We start from the raw sequence: 21,111 nt of genomic DNA on the forward strand, positions 1-21,111 counted from the left end.
TAAAAGATTTCTCAGATAGAATAGGAAATGGAAAACATTTCAGAAGTTGTAGGAAGATGTCCAGTGCTCACGGAGCAGGGGAAATAGGAGCATAAGTTAAGCATAAGCTTACTTCGATCCTAGAAAACTTGAAAACAAAAAAAACCCGTTTCGCATGGGGTGAGTTCCTTGTATGTGCAATGATAGTTGAGGGTAGATTTTGACTGCCCTACAAATGTACCCTCATTATGTGCAGAATAGATAAAGGAACAAGCGTTGCACCAGCCATCGCGTTGACATTAGGAATGAGTACCTATTCTCTGCACCCAAGCAAGACAAAAAAAGAAAAGAAGTAACGAAAAAAACCGAGCTTAGCAGTTCCACTGTTCCACTTGAGGGCACGATTTCAACGGCCTGCGCGTTGCGCTTGTATTCTGTTGAATGCAAAGTGCAGACGCTCTTGCACCCATACTCATACGATCAAAATAAATTGGCAATCCTGCACTACGGCGTCTCGTTTATCACAGATGTCGCTTTGGGACGTTGCACCATAGTGTTCCTGTATATGCTCCCTGCGGGAGCATATACAGGAACACTATTGCACCACATCAGTTAAAGCAATTTGTCATCTCTTAAGGTGATGTAGCAGCGCGAAGCTTACAGCTTCACTTACATGGCGCACAAGTGGCCGATTATCTGAAACACGGTAGGATACGCAGGAGTCGCAACACTCACTCCTACCAATCAGCTTATGCTCGACAGGTATAGCCTTAAAAGAAAGCTTCTTGACGGTTGACCGTCCTGCTGGTTGGTTCGCGATCAGAACAAAACAGCGCTACCCGATGGGACGAAACAGGGAGCCAACCGGCACGGCGCCGTCTCTGTGTGCTGCTCGTTCCGTCCCGTGCACGGTAGAACTGTTCTACCCAATCACAGAAAACGGTTACATGGTTCGACGTACATGCCCGAACAGGGAAGCTTTAAGCTAACACAGGCAATGTTCTTTGAATAATGTGACTCAGACACACTTACCTGCTACATTAAAAACGACTGTGCGGCCCTGACTGTCCTTCTCGTAGAGTGGGAAGAAGTAGCTAAACGAAGAAGGGAGCAAGAAGGCAGACCTTCGTGAGTTGAACCCACATGCACACTGTTATTGGGAATATTTTTTTTTACCTGTAAGAAGGCAAATACACACGAGTTAAACCTATGTGTACATCATCGTTGCAAATACATTTCAAACTCTAAGGTTCTGACCACAGCGTGCTAAGTACTTAGTGAAATAAAAAGTTCACCATTCTTGCAAACATCATTCCCTGCAAACATTGTATGGCCTGATTCAGTACTTCTGTAAATAAAAAAAAAGTAGCGATCGTATTAACGAAAAAAAAAAAGAAAGCTAGGCGATCGAAAATTCTGAGCAGTGGCAAAGTACCGCATCGCTGCTCTAGAACATACATGTTATATTTGGAGCGAAAGCTGCTTTCTTCTAGAAAACTCTTCCATCACTGCCTAAAGTAAAACCCAAAAGGTGTTGCGACATTACAGGTGGTTCTAGAGATAATACAATAACTTTGAACAATAGTAACGGTGTCCCTGTCCTGCACTGTAAAAAAAATTTGCCTTACTTTACAGAAAATTTGCTGGTAATTTGTGACCGAACACTCTTCCGTAAATTAAGAACGGTCATTTCCGTAGAACGGACAACTGTAAAAAAAGAGACCGTAATACAAGATACGAGTGCTTCTGTATCTAGAAAACGGAAGACTCTGTATTCTGAATCTGTACTATAACCGTTAAAGTACGGTGCTTCTCGTATTCAGAAAACGGAACACACCGTATGCTGAATCTGTACTATAACCGTTAAAAAACAGGTGCTTGCCGTATTCAGAAAACGATAGACTCCGTATGCTAAATCTGTACTATATCCGTTAAAGTACAGGTGCTTCCCGTATTTCATCTTGCAGAGCATATCCATTCGAAGAATGTGCCATCGGGGACAAAATTGCCCAGGACGTGCGAGAGTCGACCGAATTTCATTGGTGTGCTATTTGCTGGGATCAGCCGTGCCACCATCTGCGTTGGGAATGTGCATACGTGACCCACTGTTTTCAGCGGTCTTGAGCAGAAATGCAATTTGGTCAACGCTCGCACTTCCAGGGTACTTTTGTCCACGATAGTACATCTCCTTTAATGCGAATGTCATGAAGGCAGCTCATAGTCAAAGCAGCAGGTCACCATTGAGAAAATTGTCTTGCCAACACACTGACATGGCTGCAGAGATAAAACACTTTGCACTTTGTGATATGAATGCACTGCATAGCATATATACAAAAAGGTGCAACATTTCAGTCCTCAAGTTCTTAGATCACAGAAGCAACTTTATTTTCTTCAATCACTCGTCTTGAACTTCTTCCTGGTGAAAGTTGTTCTTGACTCCAAACGCTTGCAAGGATAAACTTGCTGCTGTTAGGAGAAACAAATAGTATTCGTGAATATCCATCCTAAAGAAAGCGGCAAAAAAGTTTAATCACAGAACACGACAAAGCAGTAACTTCTGTGTTAGAAAAACATGTAAGTAGATCAACATTGTTGGAACAAGGGATGTTGCTGTAGCCAACATTTTGACATAGGTGCTTGTCATTAGGGTAGCAAATGTTTTCCTTGGCTGTGTTGTTTTGGATTTTGCATATCTCACTGGCCCCTAGCCTCATTGGGGGAGAAGTAACTGGTGCGTATAATAGGTCAAGAAAAGTCAAAGTGTTAAAATAAAGGAAGGAAGGGTGTGCTTAGCAGTGGTGATTGTGATGGAGCGGGTATGAGCGATGCTGTCAGTACTTGCCAAGAGTAGGGGTGACCAAAACAGAAAACGATGTACCCATGTAAGCAGTCATTAATCCAGTAGACCTAATCTTCCCAGAAGACAAAATAGGTATCAAGATAAACAGTTTGCACTTTTGGAAAAGGAAAACGAAGAATTAAGGAAAATAAATTTTGTATCAAGATGCATCTGGTTAGGATCACTGCAAGTGGTAAATGAAGGCGCATTATGAATATATATTTGGTTGAAAGCCGATGAAGAAAACATATATTAACCAAATATTAAAAAATAGGGACATTAAAATTAAACTGGATATGACCATAAAACAGTAAAGAACAGCCTGTGGAAAAAAATGGGATGGATAATATAACCAGGTGCAAGATTGCAAAACGTCGAGTGCTGTTTATATTCATGCTGCTGTTGACGGCTTCAAGTTTCTGTCTTCCTGTGGAACCTTTGTCTTACTTGAACAAGGAAATGGGTCATTTTTTAAACAAGCCAGTTCAAATGCAGTTCAAAGCTTCAGCGGTGTTATAATGAAAGAAAATATTATGGTCAGTTCTCCTGCTCATCTTGAAACTTATTGTGCGCAACAAACAGGGACGTAGAATAGAAGAAACACAATGTTAAGCACTCGTCCTTGTGTTTCTTCTATTCTTCGTCCCTGTTTGTTGCGCACAATAAGTTTCAAGATGAATTTGTTCCAACTAGGCCGACTCGCAGTCTTGCTTCAGTTCTCCTGGGTGTGCTTTCATTCACCAGTTATTTCCACCGGTGTAAGTTCAAAATTTAATGGTCTAAATGGACCTTAGCTCCTGGCAAACCATTAGCTGGTCTTTTTTTCAACACAGATGCCTGCACATTATATGTGTTGGCAGGAGTGCTAGCGAACTACATTATACTTGTTGCCACAAACAAAGTGAAACTTGGTAACAGTGATTGCAAAAAAAAACCAGCATTCCACAATACTGATTCAAGTCGTCTGGAAAAGTTGCTTAAGTTAACGTACACCCCCTACTCCACCAGACACAATTATTCACCCCACTGACTCTCATGGTGTCAACCATGCTATTACAACACTAGGCATCAAGTGAGGAGAATTAGGGGATAAGAGGGAACAATGCTTTTTGGTAGAACATCAAATGTGCTTTACATAAATGCTACATTCCAACTAACAAAGGAGCAACCGGTTTGTGAGATAGTGACCAATGCATACGAAAGCTAATGACATTCTGTGGAGCAGAATGTTGACGATGAGGTGTTATGCACACAAGTGTACTCTTTCACACAAAATGACATCCTGCACTCAAACCTTGTGCCAACATTAGAGTTTGAAAAACACCATAGTGGAAAGCAAAGAGTGCTAAATTTGTTGAAAATTACTAAAAATTATTCGATTATTCATTATCCTTACTGTTTGTTAAAGATTCACAGATTGTTCCCTATGGGTGCTGTAAACAGGCACCCTTCTTTTACAGTGGTAGCAACAATGATCTGTGGCACAGACAAGAATAAATGCTCATGAAGTTTATGCACGAGTATATCCTACAAATTACACCCCATTTCACATTCCAATATGGTAGAAGAGGAAGACGAAAAAAAACTACTTTCTGGTGGAGGATGCATACCCCAGAATAGAAGAAACAAGTGTACCCTAACCATTGCTGCTGCCGATGCCTGTGCACTAGCAGTTACATATAATATGGCAGTTACAATTGTTTTTCCACAAGCACTGCAAGCTGCGGCCAGTTTAACAGTACACAGCTGTAATAAATTTAGGGCAAGCTAAAGCTCTCTAATGGATTTATCTCATATGACACAATTGGAATGCAATATTCTGCAAATAAGTGAAGCGCGATGTGCCATCCCATACAATGAAACACCTTTGAAGAATCTGAATCACCACCTGCACTCTTAGGCAAAGTTACACCCTTTGGAGTGCCCCTTCTGCCACACAACAATAATCGTTATTTGCCTTGATGCGTTTCCTTTCTTGAAGACGCCACGCCCGCTACTTTGTTGTCGGGAATGCTATCATGCTGATAACGCGCATGCCGTTCGTTACTGGAAAGCACAGGGCTCGCAGCGTTAAAGAAAGGAAATGCATAAAGGCAGATGACAATTATCGTTGTGTGGAAGAAGGGGCACTTCAAAGGGTGTAACTCTGCCTAAGAGTGTGAGCCGTGACGAGGGAAAAGAGTGTGTTCTGTGTAAAGTAGTGCACCTGTATAACCTAAAGCTTTGGAGAATGCATTTAGTATGAGCTGGGAAGGTTCCTAATTTTAATTGCACACAGTGAAAACCTCCATGCAGTTTTGCAAAATGCAAACCCCCTACCTTTTTGTTGTTCAAACGTAATGACACGTAGGGCCATAACATGTACATTACGGGTTTCGTTCCCAAACAATCAAAGTGAATAGCACCACCCTAAGTGTTATGTGCCTTCTCGTTAGTGTCGAATGCTGCGATCGGCAGAGAAACGGATTTCTGGAGCAATATAAAGTATTAGGTGCTGTGATCTCAGTTCTTTCACTGCTTTTTAAGCATTATCGGGTCCTAAAGTAAAGAAACGAGGAATAAATACATGCATATTTCACGTTACAACCCTCATAAGTATTTAGTAGTCTGGATTATGAAGGATTCCAGATTTACAATGCAGGACAGATTTTATTCCACTGAAAGAATGGCATCATGCCAATGATTCTGCATTTGGTGCTATATTTATTTGTATTTAGTTCAGTTGGAATGTGTGTGTATCGTCAGCGATATCGCTTGACATGTTTTATATTGACTGTTTTCTAAATTCAGGCAAATTCGTATTCGCAAATAACCTTGTATGACACCAAGAACTTGCTTAGCAGGAGTATTTCTAACATTTGCAAGATATGAGGCTCTTGAATGCATATCTCAGCCTGGGGTACACGCCGCCCCCTAATCTCATCAGCAAGTTTCTGGAACTCATCTACGAGGTTTCTTATGATGAATGTAAAGTTGCTTGAATGGGAGAAATAGGGAATTTATAACAGGTGAATTATGCAGCATAAGAATGATGTCAGCAAGAAGCAAGCATCAAGAACTATAAAATGAAGACTATAAAATGCAAGAATTATTTGGGATGATTTAAAATTCTGACATTGGAACGAAATGTCTTTCAATCTATATATAAACTCTGATTATTCACTCTACTACCACGACCTTCATTAGAAACATTCATAATCATTATCCTATCTATGCCACATCATCCTAGCTAATATTCAAGCCTTCATAAGCTGCTTTTTTCACTGCTAATTCTCTGTGGGAAAGAGGTGTCCGTATGAAGACCATATCATATACTTATTACCCGTTTTTTGATAAATGATAAGGGAAAAACTTCGCACCAAAAATGCATTGAGCTTGAGCAAGTTCTGCGTTTGATGCTGTTGATTCTTTTTTCCCTTTGCCATCATTGACCCACCTGGTTAGCTAAGTAGACAGAAAAGCTGCAGGAGAAAGGTGGGGGTGCCAAACCAGACTTGTGCCCCAGGGGACCTTTTCACGGTCACTGGAGGAACTGCCTGTGGCCTCGGCATCTTCCTTGAGGGCCACGGCCATGTCTAAGAAACCTTGTCTCCACAGGCTGCACAAAGAAAGATAATTTGCTGAGCTAAGTCTTTTTCTTAAAAGAACCCATTTAAGTTGTATTCGTGGCTTTGCACCACAAAACTGACACATGACTGGCCACTCAAGACACTTTATGTGTATTCGCAGGCTTATTCCTTGGAAAAACACTTTTATGTAGCACACAATGAGTAACAGTAACAAAAAATGTATCAGGAGGCTTTCATATTGCTCTACAACTTTTCATTGACACATTTAATTTAATTATTTGAGATATTTAATAACTAATTAAGAATTGTGTAATTAGGCAGAATGCACAATATAATCAGAGTATCTCCAAGCGATGGCAAACATTACCTTCATTTTGTCTAGTTACATCGCATTTACATATTTCTAAATCTTGGTGCATGATAGTTAAGACACCCTGTAGATCAAAAAACAATATTAATATTTTCATAATCATCTCTTGCGTGTTATTGGTGGCTATGGCTGCTTCAAGTTATTCTTTCAGTATGGTACAAGCAGTTTTGAAGTGAAATTGTTTTGCATCGAGGGCATGTAATCTAGGCAATCAAGCAAAAGGTCAAGTTGTGTTCACTATTCAGATGTTTAACTAAGAAGCTGCAGGAAAAGGAAACAAGACACAACACCTAATAAACAATGCAAAATTTGAAAATTTAAACTGAAGAAGAAACCAGTGTTTGAAAACACAGAAAAAAAGCCAGCAGCTTACATCGAATACACCCTTGCTATGTACTCCAAGTGAAGTTGTTACCGCAATGCTTGGGCACCATATGAACGTAACAATCAACAACTTCGAGCAGAATATTAATACCACTAAATGAACTGGCCTTTGAAGATTCTTGATCTGAAATCCTCAACGACTTGTTCTGGTGTTTAATCTGTCAAGCTCAATCTGTATTCTCAAAAGCTGGCTCTCGGCCATAATTTCTGTAAACGCAACATCAGCTTAAATCTCAAGATAGGGTTGACCTGTAAATAAAGTGGATAATGCATGGCAAACATCATGAACTCTCTTACATGTTAACCAGAGGGTTCACTCATGCAGCCATGAAATTGTGATGCAGACACGATATATTGAAGCTGGTTTTGTGAAGTGTTTCATGCTTCCAAGGCTTCTTCAGTTGTGAAAGCTGTCTCCGTTAGCTAAATAAGCGATGAGAATAAAAAAATAACTTCAACATGCTCACAATATGTTGACCATTTGCAAGTAAACAGCAGCCTTTTTGGCACCCAGGTTGCCTGGTGCAAATCTACTATGCCACAGTACTTGCGTTACCCAGTACCAGCCACTTTAAAATGCAATGTGTTCAGAACCCTTTCCCTCTGTTTGTCTGCTTTGGAAACAGTTTAACATGTGTTCAGTAGGCGTCGAGAAAGGGGACAGAAAACACTGTGCACCACTGATTTCTAACATGTTTCGCTGGATGCAGCACACCGCACCGGATGCAGGTGAAGCTAGTGGAAATGCGATGTCATGCAGTCGCTTGTCCTGGAAGCAGGGCATATGGTGGACTAACTAGTGCGTGCGATCAGATAATATTGCTGCCGAAAAACTTTGTGGTTTTTCACATTTTAGGAGGTCTCTACATGTCTGGTAAGCACTTTTATGACAATCTGAACCCGTATACGATAGTGTTCTCTTACATCAAGTTTTTTCTGATTTTCCAGTGTTTCCATTGCACGCCACTTATGTTAGCGACACTGTAGACACTACAATGGAAAAATTCTGGACACCTCGAAACACTGCTTGGGTAGTTTATGGCACATCAGGCAGGCATGTTAGGGGAAGAAATGCTACACACCCGTGCAACAAAGTGCTGCCGCAAAGTTGTGAAGCACCAACTTCCGGGACAAGGCCGGCTTCAGTCGAGGGCGCTCGATGTGCTGTTCATCCCCTGTAGTAGAAATCAGTGGCGTGGACCCTTTTATACTGGCTGTCTTTTCTGGTCGGAACCTTGGCAACAGCTTCCACCATACTTTTTTGAACCTGCAACATGTGCAGAGAAAGTCACATCACTGTGCATTGATTGTACGGCTTTATTGTGCTACACATTCTATCAAATAATTAAAAAATACAGTTCACACATTTTTACTACTGTATATAGACAGTCTAGTTGCTATACACGCCAAACATTACCATTCCTCTGACAGAATGCAACAATAGAAGCGTACACTGTAAAGCTACACTAAAATTTAAATTGATGTGACACCGTATGAGCATACACTATGCTTACTGTATGCTTTAGCCCTGTGTCAAGTAAAAGTTAATTGTCAATCATTTGTGGTGTATTTCTACTTATTCTGGGTCATCAAACTGTACAATCAATGTTCCAAGTTTACACAATGTTGGCTTTTGATTGCCTATGTGATCCGTTTCCTACTTACGCATGCAGTAATCCCACTGTAATAAGGAAAAAGAGAATAGGAAATGCCGTGATAATCTTCTACATTTGATGAGGGCAGGAGCAATGACCAATAGCATGTGGTTGAAGCTACATAATTACTCAGTTTTCACACAGCTTAATTATTCAGCAAGTAATAAAGAGCTATCCTGTGCACCTCTGCATGACCAATAAAATCTGACTGCTTGACACTGCACTAAGGCTTGGTACTGTTCGGCAGTTCAGCTTTGGTTTTCTGATATACAGAACTGTTTAGGTACCAGTAGTTTACTTTGCGATAAAATGGAGCTTGGAGCACTGGTCATTTGCACATAAATAATGCGACAGCAAATATAACACAAGGATAGGAATATGGGTCCCTTGGAAAAAGTACATACACATTATGATTATAATGTGATGTGATGCCACAATGAAACAGAAAGCAACGCATAGAAGTGGACGGCGCTTCCATGCCACCAAGGTTATTGGACAGACAGTACTTGAGAAGTGCCCGCAACACAATGTGTTGGCGGGCTAGTTGGTGTGAATCCATAAATACTTTGTTAAGCGCAAAACAATGGACACAAGAAAGACGACCGGCACAAGAGCGTACTCATGCGACGGGATCCAAAAAACCATATTGAGCACTGCACAAGGTTAAAGAAAGCACACTAATGCACTGTGACCCCAATGACTGTATGAAGAAAGCTTCCGATAACTCTCAGGCGGTGGTATCACAGCACTTTTTCAAAATCGTAGTATCACGAAACATGGCTTTGCACTTTTATATTTTACAATGTTGAGCCAAATGGGAACCTGTGCCTGTTGGTATGGATCGTTTAGGTTCGCAATGTTTCGTGATGCTACGATTTTGAAAAAAGAGCCGTGATACCACTGCCAGAGAGTTATCGGAAGTTTTCTTCATACAGTCATTGGGGCCACAGTGCATTAGTGTGCTTTCTTTAACCTTGTAAAGTGCTCAATATAGTTTTTTTTGGATTCTGTCGCATGAGTGTGCTTTTTTGATCAGATGTTGGTGGTTCCTGCACAGCCCATGTTCTTCTAGATTCTGCTGTCTACAAAGGAGGGACGCAATAAAGTGATGTCAGTTGAGAGTAGCGCCTTGTTCTGTCGTCTTTCTTGTGTCCGTTGTTTTGTGCTAAAAAAGCAATGATGTATTCCTTGTGTGTGTTTGAAGACAGCTCCACACGCAGTAGCGTATCCAGTATTGCTGCCCAGTGGTTTAGCTCGCCGCAGTATGAAGTGCCACAAAACATAAGGAGAGAAACCTGCATTATAGTCTTGTTGCAAACAAGAATATAACGTGAAGTGCATTCTGAGGCCAGAAACTATAAAAAAAAATTTCATGATGCACCGCTGTGCAAGGTTTTATAGCAAAGTCAAATACATTTAGTGTAAATATGACACTATGATGATGCACAATGGTGGTAATCTGTAATAATATAAAAGGTGCCTTAATGTTACAACAAAAGCTGACATTACTTAATAATAGCCCTGTAAAATTTAACATGCAGGGGCACCGCTTGGTTAAACAATAGTGATGTATTGTCTATGTACACAAGTATTACCCACGCATTTCTGCCATTGTCTAAATGGCATAAATGAATGGGTAATACTTGTATACATAGATATTACATCTCTATTGTTTAACCAAGTGGGTAAACTATGTGTGCCTGACACAAGATTAGAATTAAACCATAAATTATACATAGTCACCCTAAGAGTAACACCTCATTTGAACTTCACAGTAAGTCGACGCCTGTTGATGCCAGCCTCTCCCAATGCTAAACTGTATTGCATGCTCTACAGAGAAATTAGAGTGGTATCACTCAACTCTGAAGCAATTCAGGACTGCAGCACTGTAGAAGACATCTACAAATGTCCCATTTCATGTATAACAGCCTGAATTGCTTGCACATCTTACCAAGTGCAAATTAAAATTTCTTTTTGTTTAGCATTTTTGCCTGCTAGACCACAATCCAATGTCATCAATATATTAACATATTACCTCAAAGAACCTAATTTGGCTTATAGATTAACACCTTTGCATACTGCCACAGCTGCACTCTGTCATATGCGTTGCAATCATAAAGGAGTGCTGGTCCACCAGCACTCCAATGTCACTAACAGTGATCACCTACACAGCTAAGTAAACGGTCATGATTCAGGTGGCAAATAGCTATGAGAAAAAAAAATCCACTCACCTTGAGAGCTATAATACTGCAATAACTTGAGAGAGATGGACCCATTGCAGGCAGCAGACCTCTTCTCAGCTCCAGCACAACAGCAACTTGCCTTTCAGTAAAAGAAAAGGATTGATTAGTAATGATAAGTTACCTTGTTTTTGCTGAGTATCAATACAATCTGACTTTCATGCATATCCACTCTCCGCTTTAGTAATACAACTGAATTATTCGTCAAATAAAAGAGTCTATGATGATACCATTCGCATCTCTTGTATGTCCAAATTTTTTCGCACTGATACCCCGTTTACTGCTTGCTTAGTGGCACGAATGCCTTGACTGCCCAGACATCATTCGAAGGAATACGTCTTGCTGCACCGCAAACGGTGCAGCAAGACGTTTTTTTCTGGTCACAATTAAAACGTGCACCCAAGCAAGAAAGTAACGATCACAGGTAGTGAGCGACTGCTATTGCCTCGAACGTTTATTTCCGTATTTTAACAGAAGTTCTTGTATCGGATACAGTATGCTCTCAAGCCAATACAAGCGTCAATACAAGAGCTCAACTGAACGCAGTTTTATTCTACGCTTTTAACGCGAGTGAACAAAAGGTTAGAAGTACCTCACGGAAATTGCGATCGAGCCAATCGCGCTACGACTGGAATCGATCTGAAAAGATAGGTTGATCCCTTTCCCCATTCATGCGTCATTTTTGCCCTAAGACGTTGCATAGTGGTCTTCTGAAACAATATTTCTGTTCGCGACACCGGCTTACCACACATCATTTTAACCCCTACGTTATGCAAACCAAATAAGATTAAAATGGGCTTACCTCATGAGCAAGTTACGAGCGCGCGTAGACTGTTGAACACCCGTTGAGAGCAAGCAGGCTAGCCGTGTCCAAGCGCATACGTGCACCCAAACACAGGACAACTTCTTCGATGCCGCAGCGAGCAGAGTTTTGTACACGAAGTGAAAGACATCCAGCGCAAATATCTCCGCGCGATGACGGCAAATAACGAGCGCACAAGCGTACACAACACAGCAACAAATTCGGAACTTTGCCAATTCGAACGTGCCGAGACCCAAGCAGCGTAACCATCCATCGTTTCTGTTCTTCGCTCCCGATGCGTCAATCTCTCTTCCTTGGGCTCTTGCTCCACCCTTGAGTACAAATCAAGAGATATTTACGGCGAATTAACAACATTTACAACACGACTCGAAAAATGCCGGCTGACTACACATGTGCATCTCCGTCTGCCACTCCTAACGGACGCGCAGCGCGCGCTGCCCCCTGGTGTCGCACTCTGAGCGCGGAGAACCGAACAGAATCGGTTTCGTTTTCGCATTTCTGCTCTTGTTACTGGAACTGCAATATAATTGCTTGACAATTAATTGAATTCTAAAAGAGGAGAACGCATTCTCTCCCACAAGTTAGTGCGTTTTATACAAAGGGAGAGAGAATTCAAAAGGCAGAAAGGCAGGGAGGTCAACCAAAGCATTCGCTACTGGCGATAGCAAACCCCTGTGCTATAATGAAGTGCAAAGCAGTGCACTGCGATGCGTCCATAAGCTCTAGTACAGGGATAATTTGGGCTGGTTGGTGCATGTAATGAACGGGTAAATAATGAGTTGTGTCATAACATTACCCATGCATAAAGCACGTGGAACTAATGGTATTGCATTCTAGGTCAAAAAGAAATAAAGCTTGAATCGTTACATCTCGACACTGGGCATTCTTTCTTTCCGAAATATTTTTTTCTTCTTTTTGACAGTATACACAGTACTAGCACGGTAATAGGTCCTTCATCTTCAGTCACCTTCCAGTAGTTTACACACATGTCGGTGCATGTTCGCGTTCTTTATTCTACCGTACAAGAACGAGCACGCTTACCGGTCTTGTTTCAAGATGAAGCGCCAAATGTTTGCGATTACATCTTACCGCAAGAATTAACACATGAACAGTGAAGATTATGCGTAATCGATTTGTCTCAATGAATGGGCAGTTATTGTCAGAGACGAGATATTTTGTAAATATCATGGGAATGAGTTCAACCAACTACATTGCAGTTCAGCAGTGCCCTTTGACACTTGGGTTAATTGCTTGCCGCATTCGAAAATTTCCTCCGACCGTTGTACTTGGATCTATAGGCCGCCAGTCCCCTTCGAGACCATTTATTGCCAAATGTAAACGCAGTTACGGTCATTATACCACTCCCTGCGTTTCGGTACTGATTTAGAGTGCGCACAATTTTTGGCGTATAGAGCACCAATGTCATTCCCAGTGCACCAGCACCTGAGTGCCGCAAGCTTGTTTACGCATGCACGTATGTCCCCGGCTCTTCATTCACTTAAACATATATGCTGCGTTATTAACTACAAAGCGCTTAATTTGAGAACATTGCGAGAACACGCATATATTTGCGCATATGATCAGCGTTACAAAGCCCATATGCGCGGCAAACTGCGACCGGAATAGAAGATGCGTATATATATTTATACGATCTGTTATTGCAGCTTTTGGTAGAAGGCTAGCTCTCACATTTTGTACGCAACTTCATAATGCGTACAGTTTGCGTGTTCAATAAAGTATTGTTAGCTGAAACTTTATGAGTACGAGCGCTCATTCAGACAGCTTAAATTTTCTCACAATATACGGATGTTCACATAACAAAAATACGGGATTCTCTCTGTTTCGTCCAAAACAGCGTATAGCCGTTATATGATTACAGTGAAAATGTCCGTAAAGCTGAATATGGAGAGCACTTTCCGTATATTAACGGCAGATTTTGCCGTATTTTTGAAATTTGACATACTTTCCGTATTTTTATCTGCAGTTCTCCGTATAATGACAGAAATCCCCCGTAAAATTACGGAAATTTTTTACAGTGTGCATTCGCGATGTTGTTCTGTATTAAATGAAATGGTCGCCATATTTTTTCTCATACTCTAACAACTAATCTTCCTAGTTATTTTATAAGGAATCACCTACCGATAGATTCAGTTCCCACAGATTATTCTTGTGTTTAGCACTTAATAAAAAAAGTTGAAATTCACTTCCTGATGCGCAACTGACGATATTAGCTCATAATTTCTGAAGAACACTGAAATCTATAGTTACAAGACGTTAACATAACTTTTCTCACAGTGTATTGTTTCTGGCCATTTACCCGGTGAGGGAAATGTGGGCAACATGATTCCACTTTTCAAACCTGGTGCTGCTCATAGTTCTCTTAACTAGAGACCTATGTCACTAACAGCATCCCCTAAAAAGTCTCTGACCATGCCACCTGCTCAAGTTTATGGAACCTCTTCGAGTATTAAAAATTTTGTTTACGACTAAACAACATGAATTTCATAAATAATTTTCATGTGAAACGCGAGCAATTTGTTTTTATAATTAAGAATTCACTGCTCCTGACAATGGGTGTTTCATCGATCGAATATTTCTAGATTTCAAGAAAGCATTTTATCTTGTCTCTCACCCACTACTAGGTTTCAAATTAGGCAAATTAAACATCGATCCTAACAGTATTGTCTGGATTGAAAACATTCTTTCTAATTGAGCGCAATTTGTGAGAGCTAGCGATTTCGATTCCCCTTCATGTCCGGTTATTTCGGGTGTGTCACAGTGTTCTGTGCTCGGTGTCCTTCTATTTTCATTGTATATTAACGAACTGACTAACGTAGTTCGATCATCTATTAGGCTATATGCTGACGACCGCGAGTTTTATCATGTAATTTCTTCTTACACTGACCTTATAGCACTTCTGTCTGACCTTAACTCTACCAAATAACTGCTGCAACGCATGGCAAATAAGTTTTAATTTTAAAAAGTGTAAAGTAATCAGAATATAAGGAAAATCGGCCACCTGCAGCTCTCCTGTTGCAAGAGTGACGGTTTGTTGCTAGACGACGTAACCTCTTATAGTTATCTAGGAGTTCCCATAAATGCTAACCTATCTTGGCGATCTCATATTAACTATGTTGTTAATAATGCTCATCGAAATGTAGGTTATTTACACCTAAACATTTTAAGGGCACCGTCGTCTCCTAAATTAACATTACAGAAAACACTTTGTGTAGGGTCTGAGCTTGAATATTCCTGGAGTTTGTGAAATCCTAATAAAGAATTTCTTATTAATCAACTAGAATCGGCACAATACCGTACTTCGCGTTTCATTTCGTGAAACTTTTTCATTGTGTCGTCGATGAAACTCGCTTTGCAGCTCCCCAGCCTCTCTTTGCGCAGGCCAATGTCAAGTTTATTAATGTTCCACTATATATTTCATAATCCGCTTCGGAAAAATGAGCTTCTTTGCGAGCCAACTTCTGTGCCATGTCGCAGTAATATAATAGAATTGACGTCCCTTTTTGTCGCACGAATTTGTTTTCTGATTCATTCATCCCCAACACAGCCAAAGAATGGCATCAAGTGCCCACCTCCGTATTCCCCTTTCTCAACGTCTCCGCATTTAAATCTCCTGTTGAAGGTTACTGTACGAGCTAACCACTTACGACATGTATTTTTTTTCTTCTTTCGTCACTGCCTTCTGTAACATCTGCGGGCATTGAATGTGTTGAAATAAATTAGTTTAGGAATAAATATATAGGTACGCACATGTGAATGCGAATATACCAATTCCTGCTCTGTCGCGGAGTCCAGGCCTTACACTCAACGTTTATATTGCAGAAAGAGAAGACGTTCTTGTTAAACGGTTTCTGCTCCCTGCTGCGGCAGCTCATGGCTCGGATTTTAGAGCAGCAATCTTTACCTGCTACACTTTTGACATCTACGCTGTTGCCCGTTAAACGGAGAAATATTTCTGCCTGCAAATGTGCAACAACAGAAAAACAGCATTTTGTGTCCCCGTGCATGTGAAGTCCACTGTTCGCCACCACAGAGCTTACCCCTTCGATAAGAGATCACGCAAGGACTCATCGTAGATATCGGGGCACTTGAAGAAGATCGGGTACGTCGATCTGACCGTAAGGTACTTGTCCAGGGTCTCTTGCGCAGAGCTCATACAGTACTTGCGTGCCCGCAAGAATCTGAGCAGGAATTTGTCATCTAAAACAGAGAAAAGAGGAATCGTAAGCCCAAAGGCCGACAAAGACAGGAATAAATCAAGCTAGAGTGTGGAGAGAGAGAAGCGGGAAACTGGGCGCCAAACTACCTTTATCTACACGTTAGGTTATTGTTGCTTTACACACGGCATCTGGGGCCAACGTGAGCATTTGACACGTAGCCATAGTGAAAAATGGCTTCGGCCGCAGTACTCCTCGAAACCTCGGTGATATGCTGTCTTACGTTGTACTAATATTATAAAATACACAGTATAGGCAGCAGTTATTACGGAATGTTGCATAGAGCACTAGAGCACTAGAGCAAGTGAGCATATAAGGCACGTAAGCCTCTATGTATACGAGTAAATGAAGGCGATTATCTCTGTACTACCGCACTTAAACGCAGTAAAATAATAATATAATTAAATTATAGGGCTGTACGTGCGAGAACCATGATCTGATAATGAGGCACGCCCTAGTGGGGAACTCCGAAAATTTCGACCGGCTGGGGTTCTTTGACGTGCACCTAAATTTAAGTACACGGATGTTTTCGCATTTCGTCCCCGTCGAAATGGGGCCGCCGCGGCCGGTATTCGATCCCGCGACCTCGTGCTTAGCAGCCCAACACCATAGCCACTAAGCAACCTCGGTTGGTGCTTAAGCGCAGTAGAAAGTAGGCAAAAGTGTGAGAAATTGTGCGAGCACAGTCAATGCTTCTATAACGTAATAAGAGGCACAGTGATGTCTTGTTCAGGAAGCAGGAGCGAATTGGTGAGTTAATGATACACTTCGCAATTTTTTATTGTCGTATGGAGGCTATCTGCATCGGCCGCTTCCTATCATTACTGATCGCTTTATAGAAAACAAAACAAAACTGCCTTGTGAATACATATTTAGCACTCGAAGTCTACGGATTTCTTTTTGTTAGGAATGTCATCTCTTTTCCTTTAATCTTAGAATTGTCAAGGAGATTTTTCGGCAATTTTCCCTGAGAAAAAGAAAAGCCCTGCTTCCCGCGCACGGTAACGAAACTTTGCGCGTTCTAGAAGCATTCAAAATGTACGTTGCGGCAATCAAAGCGCCAAGGAGCTCATCCACACATCCAACTAAGACTCGTGGGAAATACGTCCCGCCACCGTTGCTGCTCACTCACACGTTAATGTTTTCAATTTTAGTTTTTCTGCGTCGACTTCAAGTATACAATGTTCATGAAAGCCACAAGTTGCGTGTTTTACCTCGCCTAAATTAACACTCTTTAAAGTACACTATAGTCGAAGTCTGTTGTATACCATTGCAAATCAACTAAACTACAACCACAAAACTGCTGACATGCGGTGCTGGCACGCAGCCGAAATGTATAACGTCGGCGCTCACCTGGCAAGGTTCATAGCTGTACACAACCTTAAATAATGGTGGCTGAGAGGTGTCCCTGGCAGATTTATAATGCCCCCCCCCCGCCCCCCCAAAAAAAGGAGCCAAAATATTTAAACGCTCGTTGCTTATAAGGTAATAGTAGATTGCACTCATGCGTTATTTCAATCATACAAACGAAGCAGTTAATCATGATGGTTCTGTAGGAAGTTCTCCCAGTTACGTGAGGCCAGAGCATAAAAAATCCATCATTTCAACCTTCACTATCATTGACGCTCTCCTATTGATATCTTTGTGTCGGTTCTCAAACATGCTGTTCTTTCCTAGAATGATTGCGCTAAAAATGTTGCCTAAAATATTTCGTTTACCCCATGTTTTTAAGTAGATAAGCAATTGCGACCTGGCACAGAAAGCAAAGAAGGGGACGGCCGTTACAACACGGGCATCAAGAATCAACAGCTGACAATTATGCGAGCTTATAACGTGATAGCCTTTATAAAATGATCTCTTACCCCAAACATTATGTAGTTTACTGTGCGAAACACCCTACATATATACGGCATACTCTAAAGGGAGATTGAAGTGTTTGAACACTTGGGAATGTTGTCGCACCTATGTACTGACGGAATTCGAAAACACTCGTACTGATATGCAGGTTACAACTTGAGGAAATCATGCTGGATAAAAGTATTTTGGGGCATTCATCGACATCCATTATAGCTGTACCAGAAAGTTTGGGACATAAAAGAACCACCTTTATTATCGCCGGCAGACCTTCTTGCTCGTGCCCGCGTTCCTTACCTATTTCCGTTGTCTGCAGAACGCCTCGGGGCAGCTTCGCGAGTGTGCCTTGAGGGATTGACACTACAGTCTGTTCTTAACTCGCTGCTTTATTGTGGCGAATGGATGAAACAGAAGTTCGTGCAGTTTACATGCGTCCTAGCGTGTGAAATTGCTCTGCAACTATAGGGTGGAGTACACTAAAAGCCGTCTGATCACATAGCATTATGCGCAATCAGATGCTCGTCTGTGCCCCTGTGCATGGTAAAAACTGCATGCAGGCAGTTGGGACGAATGTGTTTAGTGCTGAGAGGAAGAATTGATCGCGCCACTCAGGACCGGGAAAACGTGCTGCCTCGGTGATCGCAAGCGACGCCCTCGTCGTAGATCCGAACGACAAATACGGCGCGTGCTTCGTGCATTCGAGGCACGAGGTGACGGGCAATCATGTGGTCGACTCGAGCGCTATACGAGCAGAGCTATACGAGCAGAGGCTCCATCCACGACGACCCTCAGTTTTCATGTCGACTGCACACTTGACCCTGACCGGTCACACGGCTGCTTGTCCTAGAAACACGCCCGAGCAAAGCTTATGGCGAGCTTCGATGGCAGCGAGCAAAACTACGGTTAGGAAAGGGCGCGGGAGCTGTAGAAAAAGCGCGCTGAGCAGGCGGCGCTTCGGAGGCCGCAATTATGCCGGTACTCTGTCTTTGAGCTAGAGCGCCGCTAAGCCAGGGAACGGCACGAAAACAAAGGGTGGAAACGAAAATGGCCGCAGAACGCACGCGGCGACAGCATCCTGCTTTCTGCGTGGTCGACTGCGCGCGCGTTACAAGAATAGAAATGAATGTGATTTTCGTTTAGTAGCACGCATGAGTCATACTGCCGCTTCTTGTTTCCGCTGAGTACACGCGTTGCAACCGAACTTAGAAACGTGCTGCCTTTGTCTGCTGGCTTCTTTTCACGTGTGTCCGTGTTCGGAGAAAGTTTGCCTGCCTGAAACTTTGGTACCGATAAAAGGAAGGTCAGACGTCGCCGGCCAAGGTGTGCGTGTTATTTCCACAGACTTAGGAAAAAGAGGGAGAAATATGTTTGAACAAAATGATAACTTTCGCCTTTATGCCCTTTATGCACCGCAAGTGATGACTTATACGCTCTGGTTGTTTGGATACAACGCAACCGCCAACTGCTTCCGCTTATAACTAACCTTACAATAACTACAAGAAGCAATGAACTGGATACTGTGGCTGAGTCATTTAATGTTTTATTTTTACGATACTCTTTTTGCCGTCCTAATCAAAACATATTCATTCGCCGGCTCCAGGCACGCAGTGTAATAATCAGAGTGATGACGAGAACTTCGAGCAACACGAAAGGAGTGGAAAGAGATTTTTTTAAGACAAGAAAAGCTGAGAACTTGAGAGGCTAAACTGGTGGAATCTTAGGCGCTAACATAGCTGAACGCGTTTACAGAACGTCGCGAAGTCAATTTGCACAGTCATTGATACTTTGCGTTATTCGTGGTCGTTGCAAAGACAGAGGAAGAAAGAGAACGAAAACAAGGAAAGGCAGTAGTATTAACCAGGCAGTCATTCAGTTGGCCACTCTGAAGGGGCAAAAGGGTTGGGAAATAAAACATTAGGGAATAGTTAGGGAACAGGCTAGAGAGAGCGCGTGCACAGTATATAGAAGTGCATTGAGCCTAAAGCCATCTGTTCATCGGAAGAATATCCATACAGCGAACGTAAATTTTCCACTCATTATGAATAATTCCATGCATCGATTGCTGTTCTTCCCCGTATACTTCACCAAAATTGTTTCGAACGCCTTGCATGAATCACAGTATGCCACCCGTCCATATTCGGGAAGAGGACTCCTTGGCATTCCTATAGAGTTGTGCCCATATATTAAATAATTATTATCGGAATGAAGGCCTTACGCTAGAACTGTTCATATGATTGGAAACTATCCAATCACTACGCTGGACACATTGTTAGTGGAGGCAGCCGGTCAATTGTAAGGAGCGCTTGCGAAGAAAAAGATCAAGAAATTTGACCACGAAACTGACTGCTTTCCCTCCTGGCGTTTAGTGTACTGGAGGTTCTAGCATTTCTGCAGCAAGTACGGCAAATGACCTAGTGGAAACTTCAAATACTATATATCCGCATTACCACTTGTCCTTTCTCTTCTACCCTACCGTACGGTGTCGTTAGGCACGTCGGCCTAACATCGAAAACAGTGGCAGCCCGGACAGCCTCGAAAGTCTGATCTTAAAACATCAGGCTGCAACAAAGGAAGAAGAATAAAACTATTCTTGCAGGGAGGCGGCTGCCGGAAGTACGGTGCGACTTCCGCACATTGAGGAGCGCTCGTACTTTTCTTTCTATGCCGCCACCTTGCCGGTGCGACATTAGCCAGCGGCATTACGTCAAACTTGCCGCACCCCGACCAAGATTACTGTACTTGACAGCTGTGCAGCCCTTCGTATTTGTATGGAAGCCGCTTGTACGTCCTGAAGTACCACTCCGTAGCCAAGCAGAAAAAATGCAAGTAAAAAGACTTTGAAGCTTCAGACAGCAAGAACAAACGAATTAACGATGTGCCATATTAGAGCGCTTTGCTTTTAGAGTTCAAGCAGAGCGACCATCACTCTGCGAAGAAGAACTGGCTGAAGTAATAGCAAACGCTATGGAGTGGGAGCTCGTCGCGATGTTCCTTTATTATGACAACCTGTCGCGTCACGGAAGAAGAAATTAGGAACAGAATGCACGGAGCACCACGTTTTCAAATATGCACGTTGGAATAACTTCTGATATTAGCTCTCTTATGTGCATGGCGCGAAATTTTAACAATCTGTGCCCACCCAACGTGGATGGGACGGAATTCC

At 42.1% G+C, this 21,111-nt stretch overlaps 1 protein-coding gene and 1 long non-coding RNA gene across 4 annotated transcripts in view; both read right to left on the reverse strand.

Moving 5' to 3' along the window:
- The window catches only part of LOC139054714 (clavesin-2-like), a 101,043-nt gene that overhangs the window by 11,986 nt on the left and 67,946 nt on the right, over positions 1–21,111 (reverse strand). For both annotated transcript variants that reach the window (XM_070532188.1, XM_070532189.1), the window contains exons 3-4: positions 15,918–16,077; positions 1,012–1,073 (exon numbers count right to left, since the gene is read on the reverse strand). In XM_070532188.1, the coding sequence (XP_070388289.1) occupies positions 1,012–1,073; positions 15,918–16,077 (222 nt within the window). The remainder of the gene's footprint in view (positions 1–1,011; positions 1,074–15,917; positions 16,078–21,111) is intronic.
- LOC139054715 (uncharacterized) lies at positions 2,201–15,905 on the reverse strand. Of its 2 annotated transcripts, none has more exons than XR_011511447.1 (5): positions 11,839–15,905; positions 11,028–11,118; positions 8,224–8,408; positions 6,255–6,416; positions 2,201–2,442 (listed from the first exon to the last, which is right to left on the reverse strand). It is a non-coding gene; the product is annotated as an uncharacterized lncRNA (long non-coding RNA). The 2 variants fall into 2 exon arrangements; XR_011511446.1 differs by having other exon boundaries at positions 2,201–2,445.

This window comes from Dermacentor albipictus, chromosome 1, assembly GCF_038994185.2.
Source record: "Dermacentor albipictus isolate Rhodes 1998 colony chromosome 1, USDA_Dalb.pri_finalv2, whole genome shotgun sequence".
Lineage (NCBI taxonomy): Eukaryota > Metazoa > Arthropoda > Arachnida > Ixodida > Ixodidae > Dermacentor > Dermacentor albipictus.